At 45.9% G+C, this 12,468-nt stretch overlaps 1 protein-coding gene across 8 annotated transcripts in view; it reads left to right on the top strand.

The window, feature by feature from the left end:
• Window positions 1–12,468, top strand: part of LIMS1 (LIM zinc finger domain containing 1) — a 64,205-nt gene that overhangs the window by 28,634 nt on the left and 23,103 nt on the right. The window contains exon 1 of one of the 8 annotated variants that reach the window (XM_082784348.1): window positions 3,645–3,898. The exons of 5 other annotated variants lie outside the window; for them this stretch is intronic. In XM_082784348.1, coding sequence (XP_082640474.1) covers window positions 3,792–3,898 — 107 coding nt within the window. In that variant the 5' untranslated portion in view covers window positions 3,645–3,791. Of the gene's footprint in view, window positions 1–3,644; window positions 3,899–9,334; window positions 9,355–12,468 lie in introns of those variants that run through there. 2 more of the 8 variants (XM_082784349.1, XM_082784354.1) reach the window with 2 other exon arrangements.

The following is a 12,468-nucleotide window of genomic DNA, read 5'->3' as shown; positions in this document are numbered from 1 at the left end:
ATGCTGGCCTGATGCTGGCTTTGCTGCTGGCACCATTCTCTCCATGGGCAGAGGAACACCGGGCAGCAAACCGTGAGCTGCCACCTTTTAGCTGTGGGTGCTCAACAGGCATCTGCTTGCTCTTCTCGTGATGCTCTCTGGATTTATTTTTTTGACCTTTTGTGCTGCCCTGTAAACAGCTTTTTCTATCACTTCGAAAATCTTCAAACTAAACTCAATTGAAGTAGCGTTGCCTGTTCAAAGTTAAAAAAAAGTACAAGACTGTGCCACTGGAGCGGAAAAAAAGATCAATAACATTGATAAAGGCTTCTCTGTGTGGAATAAGAACACTAAAGCCTTGTCTTTCCTAATCTATGTAGTTAACGTGTACTCTGCAAATGAGAACTCACGAGGAAATGCACTGAATTAAAAGCACTTTTAAAAAATGATTATTATTTTAAATTCACAACATGGGGTCATCACAGATTGTCCCTTTGAACATAGTGAAAAGTAACAAGTCACAGCCTGTCTCAAATGGTTTTCAATTGCAAAGTCCTGCTGAATACCCACAGTCCCCAAAGCAATAGCACTTGCTCGGAATTTTGTTTCAAAACACTTGCAAGCACAAACACTTGCAAAACACTTCGCTGGCATGAGATATCAGTGAAATTCAGGCTTGACATATCAAGATAAATGCCTTGTAGGACTGAAGTGAAAACTCAAGGGCGACCCTTGTAACACATAACAAAAAGTCATTTATAGCTTGGGGTGGATGAAGGACTTGCGCATAGTTTCAGTTTAGGTTCTGTCTTTTGGTACTTAGGTGCAGATGAATATTTTCCTCTAACAAAACATTGACAGCATTGTGCTTATCAACCAGATTGCAGCAGCGACGTAGGCAGAACTTTTTCTTTTGGGGGAGGGAGGAAGGCCGGTTGCGTGAGTGAAGAGGCACACACTCAGAAATGAAGGATGAATCTTCAAAGTGCAGAAGATGAAAGGAGGCTGTGTGTTGCTGGTAACAAGAGGAGCTGTGGCAACTTGGCTGGTCCTCAAAAATTCTCCCGGAATGTGCAAGATCCAAGTAGCCCCATCCTATGCAGGAGGAATGTAAGAATGTAATCTCTTAAAACTGAATTATAAACAGGAGATAGAGGCTGGAAGGTAAGAGAAGGTGGGGGGAGCAGGAGGCACTCGCTTGGGAAATTCTTCCTGCTGAGCTAGCTCCATCTGAGCTGCTTTTGGGAAACCTTTCAGCACGTTAGTGGAGAAAAGTCATTTGCATTCTCCAGCACCTCGCTGACAACCACCCTTACAATGTGTATTTGATATTCGGAACTTAACAGTTGGGTAATTTAAGATCTGAAGCCTTGTCTCTCGTGAGAATTGGTGTAGGATCCCACGGGGCAGAAAAGGAATTCCGCTTGGATTTCTTCTTGCAGACAGCTTGTAGCTTATCTTCAAGTCCTCCAAGAAGAAAGTCTTTTCTAAAGCAGCCTAGACCCCTATCAAGGCTTGCTGAAGAAGCCAGTTAAAAATGCATGCCGTGGAGTTGCCTACCACATCTGTTTTAAAAAATAACCATCTTGCCCTCCTTTGGATTGAGGCCATTTGATCTCAAGCAGCTCTGTAACAAACAATTCATTTTTGTGCCTGGACTTCTTGTATTCCTTTAATTGATGTGCTCTCTCTGCTGATACAGATTTTAAATTCCGATAATACCAGTTTGGTGCACGTGAGGTTTCAAAGCACATTTTGTAAAAGCTGATGTCCTGTAGGCCATGCAGCTTCAGCGGCTGTCCACACAGATAAACCTGGATTTTAATGCTGCTTCACACTAATGCAACTTGCAGCAAAGCCAGGGAAGATTATTCTGTTATTTTTTGATGGACTCGTATCATGATTAATAAAAAAGTACACTGAAGAGACTGCTACTGTAGTCAATAAAATGTTATGAAGAAATTTAGGTAATAGTTGAATTTTATTAGTTTATAAAGAGCTTCTCCGTAGCAAAAACCTGCTCTGTCTTCACTTTTTAGATTGCTATTATCTGAAATTGTTTGGACAAAGATCTGTCTTTGCTACACTGGTATTTAAAGCACAGTAAAAACAGTTGATAACGTGTAAATGTTGCTGTGCCACGGGCATCTGTCATCCTCCATCCTGAACATCCGCCTGTAGCAGCATTAACTTTTCACTGAGTCACTGGCTGACTGCAGGGAACTGTCGTTTAATTATGTTTAAGCTCATCCTATTGTGTGCACTGAGAAGTAATTTTAAGTACTTTGTTCGAAACTGGAATGCAGCGTGTTTAGGCAAATATTGTGACCGATCCTTCTCATTTTCTGCGGACAAGAGTACGGATATATAGCTCTTGCTGACACTTCAATGCGGGCAGCCTTCTAACATCGTATAAATCACTTGGGATCTCTCTAACTATCATCCATTTGGCATGTTATATGATGCCAGAGTAATTTTTATTATTTTTCCATGGTGTGGTGTTTTATATTATATTTTGATGACATTCCAGACTGACATTGAAAATATTATCTAAAATTCCTGGGCTGGCGTTCTGTCTGGTAATCTTGACAAAACTGATAGCGAGTGACAAGCTCATTAGTACAGACTTTGCACTTCTCTCTTACAAGAATTACAGTAATGCTCTCTTGTGTGTATTCCACTACAAAATAAGCACTTTAACAATAAACCATGAGATTCACGCCATGTAGATCTTGTTTCCTGTCCTGGTCTCAACACTCATTGCAAATTGTTAGGTTTCTCTGCTTTTATTAAATGGGAGTTGATTTGAAAAAACCCAACCCGTCTCCTCCCCCACACTCATCGCAGAAGTGAACACGGTGAATTCAGGACTCCTATGTGCCAAGAATCAAAGAAGCTTCAAATTAATTGTTTTTTTTTTTGAAATAGGAGTAAGGTTCTTTGAAACCTTCCCAGTCAAATGAAGACTTTTTCATTACTAACCGAGATGAGGCACGCAGCTTGCAAATCTCTGCTAGCCGCCTTCCTGTCTCACAGGAAACCTTCAACATTTTCATTCCTGCTTTGCAAGCGACACAGGACGCTCCATCACTGCAAAATGTGACAAAGAGCTGTCGGCTACCTTCTGGTAGCCAGGAGTAGGGGAGAAAAAGAAAAAAAAAAAAAAAGGTGATTGGATTGTCTGACTAGCACAGTGTTGCTGTGTTGCCAAAAGAGTGTTTTAGTGCTGATTTCTGAAGTTTCCTTGCCGCACAATTTTTTTTGCTGGATTAATCTCTGGAGTTTGCTGGCATGCTTGAGTAGCTCCGCACTTTTATAGCACTAATGAGCTCCTTTGTGTGGTAAATTACAGTGGGGAAGACTTTCTAGCCCATTACAGCCCGGTGGATTTTCTTTTTTGGCTACTTCCAGACGGCTCTGGAAGGGCTGCGGTGTTCGCACGGCGCACGCCGGAGTCGCTCCTGTCCGGGTGGGAGCACAGCAGAGCCCCTTGGGGCGCCCGGTGAGCTTGTGGCGGCCATCCCCGAGGTGTGATAAAGTGATCAAGGAAACGTGGTGCCCTGCAGGAGGGTGTGTACCTATGAGGAACAGGAAGCCGAGCGGCTGCCTGCCTGCCTGCCTGCCTGCCTGCGGAGGTTTCACGGCTCCGGCGGGCGCAGGTGTGCAGGCGCCGAGCCGCTTCTCTCCGGGCATCTTGGCAGCCACATCTGGAAGGAGGGGGGGAAATCCAAGCCGAAGCCAACCCCCTAACCCTTACCAAAAGGAAAAAAAAAAAAAAAAAAAAAAAGCAACAAACTTCCAGGTAGAGGAATATGACGGCCTTGCAGCTGAAAGAGCTGTCACAGTCGGGTCTGTACAGGAGGAGACGGGATCGTCCGGATAGCGTGGGGCAGCCCGGCTGGCAGGAGGAGAAGCTGAGGTGAGTGCAGGGCCGGCTGGCGACGGTGTCGGGGCTTGCAGAGAGCAAAATGCCAGCGCTGCTCCGCACGTGTGCGGAGAAACAGCCCCGAAGCACTTGGGGAAAAGGCACAGGAGGGACGAGAGGGGACACGCGGGGTCCCGGTGGTGGTGTGCCTCCTCTCCAGGCAGCAGCGGCGTGGCGTCGGCTGGCGGGAGGGAGCCAGGGGTTGTCACCTCACGGCCTGGCCCGGTGTGGTGTGAAGCCCATTTTGGCACCACGCCGGGGAGGACAGAGGGGTTGGGCAGCTCCCTGGGGTTTCGGGACGTCAGGCACCTTGGTTGTGGAGGTGAAGAAGGCCTGACCTCGGGGCAGGAAGGGCACCCGAAAATCGGAAAGCCGCTCGCTCGGTCGGTGGCTGGGCTTATCTCACGGGGCTGCCCGCCTCGCAAGCCAGCGCGGGGAATTTTCACAAAGCCTCTGCTCGGAGCAGAAAGGGTGAGGGGTTGTGAACAACGTGAGCAAGTGAAAATGCGAGGTTGAATTTCTTTTTAATTCCCCCAAACCCCTGCAAAAGCCGTCGGCTTCTACTTCAGGCTCCCCGGAACAGGATTCTTGTGTAAATGCTAACAAAAGCATCGTCGGAGAGGAAGCGCTTCCTATCCCCTAATGCCTTTTCTTGGGGTTTATTTATAGATTATTTTTCGTTGTTGATACTCATGCATCACATTGGAAGGGTTTGTAACTTATATGGGTTTTGGCACTGCACTTTCATTACCCTGGTAGCAGTTCCAGAAGGACGGGAGGTCAGATTTGGGGGATTTGCTGAGCACCTCCCTTTAAAAATATTGTGGCAAAACATATTATGGTAGCCTGTTGAGGTTATTTGCCACAATATACCCGAAACATTGAGTCATTTCTAGGAACGTGGCACCTTGTGGCTCTGATACGTGTCCTTGGCATCTATATAGAGTATTAATTCTGAGTTGATTGCTTAGATGGACTTTCACTAGCATTAATAGTATCATACTCGTATGATCATAGACTGAAGACTACTCACACTTGCTAGAGAAAGATGCGCAGAGACTCTTGACTATTTGTGCTTAGCTTCCTTTATGCAAAACTAGCTGTGAGGAAGACTCCAGTTACGGAAGCGAAAGCTGCTTTTTAAAGCTTACATATGAAAATAAGCCCTGGTGTCTCTCTTGCCTCCAGCCGCCTGCTGTGTGCGTGGCCAAGGTGGGAATGGAGCCCTGTGTGGGCAGGGGGAGGTTGCCTTGCACCGGTGGCGTAAATCTGGGTGTTTTGATCCTTTCCTGAGCTTCTTCCTGTTCAAGACAAATACGAGACAAGGATCAGTCTTACGAAATAAAATGCAAGCAGAGGAAATGCCAAATCGAGGCCTTTACAACCCAGATCTGGTGCTTGAGGTGCAGGAGGCGAGCAGAGCGTGGCCGGAGGATGCTGCCAGCACGGTGCCGCGGAGGAGAGGGCTCCTCTGGTACTGCTGGCGGCTCAGCGGGTGCGTGGTCGAACTGGACCTTGCTTCTTCCTAACCCGTTTTGTTATATTTCAGCCTGTGTTGCCAGGCAGCCTGGTTTTATGGTTTCTGCTGCACTCTCCGCGACAAAAGGATGAGGCGTTGTAAATACAAAATAATGACAGAACAACAGGGCAAGGAGCAAACGGAGTGAAGAGGAAAAATCCTTTAATTTTCTAAAACTGGAAACATCTGGCTTTTTTCACGTCTGCCCGCAGCCCAGTGACACTTAGATGCCTGTCCTTAGCACATACTTTCTGAGTATCTAGAGTCTGCAAGAAAGACAGGAGGTTTCTTTCATCTCTGCTGAATACAGATTGCCATCCTCCCTGGCTTTGCCTGCCCTCCTGTAGTTTTTCTCCCCAGCTTCTTGTTTAGCTTCTTGTTGTTGTGTTTTGGTTTTTTTTTTTACATCCAAATGTGCTAGGTAACATCAGCCCCCTGAGGAGCAGTTTACCCTAAGTTACTTTCCCGGTTAAACTATCCCAAACTATCCTGTTTTTCTGATCTTGGGTCAAAATGTACTTGAGTTGCTCATCTTCTTAGGGCATCCTCTGAGAATTTCTGTATTAAAAAAAAATAATAGTTAAAATCACCATCTGCTGAAGCCATACATGATGTCTGCAGCCTCTCTGTGCTGCAAATACGGCTGTAATTGCAGCTCTGGATCCTTTGAGGTATAAAACTAATGTCTTATGTTGACATAACTTCGTGATAGGTCGCGTGCTGTGGGATTCGGAGCTCCGTAACGGGAAGCCAATCTTCAGCTTCTGCATCTGTGGCCATTGGTGTCGCTTCAGCCAAAGGTTTGACCCCCGTCGTTGTCTTTCAGGTCTGCTACTCGGTTTATGATGAGTCAGTCTCTAAGCACGTTCCCCTCGGTGTTTTCCAGGAAGGAGCACAGCAATACAGTTTGGCTCTTGCTGTTAGGTTTCCTAATTTGTCAGATTGCAGCGTAGAGTAAGCTGATAAATGCATTTTTACACCTCACCGAGTCTCTCCAGCAGAGTCCTGCTTTAGCAAGTAGGTGCCGGGTCATCTTGAGAGGAACTCATCTCACACAGCTCTGGCAACATTCAGGGCCTAATTCACAAGCAGCAGAGCTTGATTTAATGCATGGTTTCGCTCGTTCCCACTTAGTCAGCTGCTTTGGCAGCGTGGTGACCCGGCAGCTGAGCTGTCCCACCAGCAGCGATGAGGACACGAGGGGGCTGGGGAGCACCAGCACAGCCGATGGAGGAAACTGAGGCCACCCACAGCCATAAATAGCAAGCCCCACACTCATCACCCTCATAGAAAGCTTGTATGGAAGGAAATTGCCCTCTGAGGGCACGTCCCCTCCTCCTGGTAGCTTTACTGACTTTATGGGGAACTGGAGCCTGGCCACCTCATGTTGAAGCTGGTCTGACAGCTCACCCTTTCCTTGAATGTACACAGTGAAAGAAGGTGCTTGGTTTATACCTCTGCTGGGGCAGGGATGCTCTTTTCCCTGTCTGATGGAGGCTTGAACTGTGGCTGTCCAGGATGCTCCCTGGGCACAGAGCTGGAAGCGCACTGAGCCCTGCCTGGAGCACAGGTGGCCCTCATCGATCTGCATGCCAGCTGAGAAATCATCTGCTTCATTACTGCTGTTATTATTATTATTATTGTTTTTTCAGCACAGAGGGAAGGACTTGTTCTTTTCCAGCTATATTGATCCGGCGCAAGCATCGCTGATAAATCTTGTCTCGCCCTGTCTTTAGAAACGGGGTTTTAAAAAAAAAACACAACTAACTCTGTGCTGAGCTACTCTTTCTCGCTCTTCTCAGCGAACAGGATGCAAAGGAAATTGTAAGCATACATTTCTGATCAATCGTTAGGAGTCACTTAGCAGTAGCAGCATGCTCGCTGGTTTTGCACGTTCCCCTTCTTTTCTCATGCACTTTGTAAGAAATATGGTGATTCCTCTGAAAAATTGATAATATCGATTTCCAAGCTAATACAAGGCATTGGGAAAAGCAGGGGCAATTCTCTTTCTAATAACTACACTTAAAATTACTTTGATCAATGGGCAAGGTTCATGCGGTGGCTGTCAGTCACCCGGGCAGCTCACTGCTCCGTTCTCCTGTGCAGAAAGCATTGTGGATGGTTTCTACGTTGGCAGAAACCCTTTTGGCCCCTTTGGGCTGTGCTGCCGAAGCTGACGGGTACGTCTGCGTGGGTAGGTGCAGGCAGCCTTCTGCCGGGTCCATTCAGGCTCCCGCCTGCCTGCGCACACCAGCTCCGGGCTGGAAGGCATGTGGATGTGCCCCAAAATCTCAGGCACAAAGACTCCCTCGCAGATGAAAACAGGAGACATAAGCACATTCCTACGGCCCACTGAGCCTTGGGGGGATAGGCTCCCCGCAGCAAAGCTCGTAGGTGAGTATAAGAAGAAATACATGGAAAAAAAAAGAAACAAAAACAACAAAACAACGGCAGTGCGGTAGGGCTGAGCGCCTGCCTCAGCTTTTGAGATGCCACATTTTGGGAGTTGTGCGAGGCCATGGGTCTCCTCCAGTTTCGGGAACTAGAGACCTTGTTGGGCTTTCAGCCCCCTCAGGGCACTGGGGAAGGCAGAAAGAAAAGCTCTGTAACTGGAAGCCACCGCAGATTTGATTTCCACTGGCAGCATTTCTTAATAGCATCGCAAACAATAACATTTACTTAACCTCTGTCTGTAGGGAGATGTTCTGCTTCCTCGTGGTGCCAGTATCAGCAACTCCAGCAGGAATTATTCAATATATTGGTTAAAAAAAAAATAAAAATAAAAAGATAGACCAACGTATTAAATCAGCAAGAGCTTGGAAATAAATGTTCAGCCACAAGAAAAGTACAGTTCATCATTGTTGTGGTTAGAAGCTCTGCTGGAGTAATAGAGTTGGGACCTCGAAATATTTGTTTGGATCAGACGCTTTGTAACTCCCAATTAAAAGAACACTTTGGCTCATCTGCTAGGTGCTCTAATTGAAGAGAGGATTTGTCCATGTAAATGCAGCATTGCGTTATTAACGTTATTAATTATAGCAACTCCCAGCCAGCAAAAATACGCTTCATGCTTACATTTTAATACTCCGATACTTGGAATTTGTGTTGCACCCTAGTTGGAGATATCCAAATGACTGGAGGCCTCACTTTTCAATTGTGCCGCACTTTTCATTGCTTTAGGGGTTAAAATAGCTCACAATGAACACACCCCTTTTTTTTTTTTCTTGCCTCCTCGCTCACCCCTTGTCTTTGAGATTGCATAATAGCTGCAGAGCAATTCGGTTTGACTTGCTCACTCTGATTATCACCTCCCGTGACTCCGAATGACCGGAGGTAGCTGCCTGCATGACGGAAAACCGAGCAATTACTGGTGTTCCTCTTACGCCTGCCTCCTTGCCATAAGCTGTGATTTCAATGAATCGGTTCGGCTTCGATGATTAGAGCAATTAGTATTTTGGTTGCTCTGGCAGCATCAGTTGGGTAAACAGAAGTTGTGGATTTATTTTTGCTTTTGATTTCACGTGTTTTGATAACATCTTATCAAAGGTGTTCTTTACAGAAAACATGATGCGATTGCTCGTTATTCCTCCTTCTAATTAGGTTCTCCTTTGAGTGCAGTCTGTCGCGCTGGACTGAGTTTACGCATGGAAATACTTCTGCAGAGGAGAGAAAGCTAAATCCCACGTGAGTGCCACCACTCACTAAAAATTGCCAACGTGCAGGCATCGGGGAGAACAAGTTCACAGGGTGCAGGAGCGGGTTGCCCTCCTGTTTCTCTCTTCCTGTGGTCTCGCAGCTGCTCCACAAAATGCAGCGCTGGCAGGCACGGTGACCTCCGGAGACCCGCATGTCTCTTGCCTCTTGCTCTCTGGGCACGGGAGCAGCTCCAGCTTGCCAAGCACCTTGCCTCTGACAGGGGCAGACAGAGCAGGTGGGCCTTTTAGATGATTTTAGGTAGTTCTTGGTGGCATTTTGAAGTGATGGTTTCATACGTAACACTCCGTGCGCAGTGCTTCTGGATGGCACATGTGCCAGAAGATTGTAAGGCATCCTGGGATGCATCTTGATATATCAACAGGATGAAACTTCATGATTTATCTGAGTAGAGCTTTTTTCCCAACAGGAGGGACTTGTTTTATGACTTCCGTGGCATTTCCCTGTAGCTTTTCTGCTTTTTCTGTCCGTTCTACTGGCCAGGATAGAGCTCAAGGAAAATTAAGTGAAAGCTATTAGCCATCAGCCTCACCAAAATAAAAAGTAGGTAACATGTTGGCACAAAGCCAGTGATACCTGGCAGCATTTGTCAGCTGTGCCTTTTTAAATAAAACATCCAAAAGATTCAAGTTCTTCCAGCAGGGAATGAATGGATGAAGATGAAAATGTTGTCTCTTCCAGCATGTTGGATCCATGCATGCCACGGTCTCCATAGGTCATAAAGCTCTTGATGCCAGGTTCGGTATACCTCTTGAACTCTGTTCCTATGCAGCTATTAGAAAAATGTTACCCACTCAGAGTTATGACTCAAAACTGCCCTGGCTGGTCTAGTTCTTGTTCCGTATGGAAAGTTTGCATTGCAAGCTCTTTGTCTGGCTTGATATTTGGCTTTTCGTTACGTTGTTTTGTACATTCCTCCTCGCTGATTTCAAAGACTGAAGCACACACTGTATTTCTGTTACATTTTAGAAGCTGTTCCTTACATATTTTCTTCTTTTCCAGAAGTGCATGCCAGCACTGCAGCCTTGGGATAGCTCCAAGAGCGACCAGGCTGCGGGTAGTGAATTTTGCCTGAAGTGTACAAGCAGTTGCTTACTTCTAAGCTGCATTCCTTTCTTTAGCTAATCCTCACATCATACCCACACGCTCAGTGTCATGTAACAAAAGGAGGGAGGTTTGGCAGGGCTCAAGCCCGTCTGATCCAAAGCAGAAAGCTCTGCCTTCGCTCACCCTTCCCTTCACTTCCAAATAACCTGGGTGATCCCCAGCTCTGCTCCCTCAGATAATCCCAGAAATATTCTGTTGTGAGCGTGAATTTTTCCATCTTTCCTCACAGTCTTGCTTGTGGCATCACATGCACGTTTTGGATTCATTCACTCCTGCTTTACTCACTTAGGATTGGACAACTGCTGGGGTGAAAACTAAAAGAAAAAAAAAGCTTACCATAGGCTTTGGTTTGGGAGATGCTTGCCAAGTAATGCTTTTCGGTAACTGGTACTGAAATTCTTTCATGCTTCCTTCCTTGAAATGGCTGCTACAAGATGAAGATCCTCCCTTAGTATTACCCAAAATTTTATGACCATAATAATGGAGTCTAAAGGTGCTGTTATTCTGCATTAGCTTTATTTGTCAATATATGAGTCATGCTCGATTCACGGGAGTGCAAATCACTTCTGGTTATTCTCCTTCAGCTGCTGAATATTAGTGCTGGTGTTTAATTTTTGCTGTAATGACTGCAGATGGCTCAGCTGCCTTCCCTTCTGCTGTTTTTAAAGCCAGGTGATGCTGCAGTGAGCATGTGAAGAGAAAAAATGGGAAACCAAACCCCAGAATGACTCACGATTATGGTTTAATTTGTATATGAGAGAATTAAAAGAGCAGCAGCTGAAAAGATGTTTCCTTTACCACATGCTACCTACTACCCCAAACAAATTGTTTAATTCGGGCTGTGAAAAACATCATCACTGTAAGCCCAAGACCAGAAAAACAAACTTAATGAAGGTGAAAAATGGCCAGAGAGGCTACGCTGCTGAAGGTGCGCGTTGGCAGCAGCATTGAAGAGGACTCGGGAGAGAGGTGAGGGCTGCCCCTTGGCAGCTTGGCTGAAGGTCAGTCCTCGGCACAGTGTCTCCAGTGGAGACGCTGCTATAATAAGAGCGTTGGCTAGAGCCAGAAAGCCTGCTGCTGGCAGTTATCTCAGCCCTATAAGGAGCTTCGTGGACATTCTGGATGTCTTTCCTGGTAGCCTGGGCATTATGTTTAGTCAAGGTATTAATTATAGCTCCCGGGTGAACTGTTCAGGTCAGAGGGCTCGGCTTGTAACGTAACATCAGTTCCAGCTAGGGGAGGCTGATGCTTGCCTTTACATTCAGGAAAGCATTTCTGGTGAATTTCAGGGAGAGATGACATGAACTGAATACTGGAGGCAGCAAACGGGTATTCTGGAGAGAAGCACAGCAGTGCAGCATCTTCCTAGGGTTTCAAATGTCAGAAGATGCAAAAATCAACCTCATACACTTTTATGTGTTTGGGTTTTAGATTTGTTCCTGAAGCAATGGATGAGGAGCACACATACACGTAGCTGTAATTTGCTTGCAATTGCCTGACCACAATCTGTTCTCACTGTGAAGTTCACTGTGGTGTATCCAAACAGAAAGAGGCCTTTGAGCTTGGTGGGCCTGATTTTGTCTCATTATTCTCAAAAAGATTTGTTTCCTAGAGGGAGTCTCTTCGAGACGTTGGATATGCAGTCCCTAGCACTGAGTAGCTGACCTTTTTTATTGGTCTTAAATTAGGCACGGGGATAGAAATGATGTTAAATGAAATGCATTAGTGTAATTACATCTTTAAAGGCTTTAAAATGGATTGAGTTGGAAGAGTCTGAGCACAGTACATTTAGCATGGGGAGGTACACGTACGGCTAACAGCACAGGGAGAGGTGTTTAAAGAACAACTGGTAGGATGCCGTATCTCACATAACACAGGTTTGCTAGAGCACTGGTGAGCTTCTCCTGTGTGACATTTCTGTTTTGATTTTCATGTCTGTAGAGGCTGCAAAAATAGTAGTGGGGGAGGAAGAGATGGCCCTTTTAAAGAGGATCAAGTATCTGTACACACAAGAAATCATCCCTTGTTTGACGCAAAACACAGCTTCATTTGGTAACGTTTGCAATTAACAGGAAGAAAATACAATATATTTTTTTCAATATTGTGGACACCTGAGGAGTCCCAGAGCTAACTATCACACTGCCTTTCTGTGAATCCTGCTAGAGACTGCTTTTTCACCGTGCTCCCATGACCAATGAAAGCTGTTGTGTGGGAAGGTGCTGCG

The sequence above is a fragment of the Aythya marila genome (genome assembly GCF_965140915.1).
Source record: "Aythya marila genome assembly, chromosome: 1".
In the NCBI taxonomy this organism is placed as follows: domain Eukaryota; kingdom Metazoa; phylum Chordata; class Aves; order Anseriformes; family Anatidae; genus Aythya; species Aythya marila.
The sequence above is the reverse complement of the archived record's forward strand: the minus strand, read 5'-3'. Positions and strand labels throughout refer to the sequence as shown.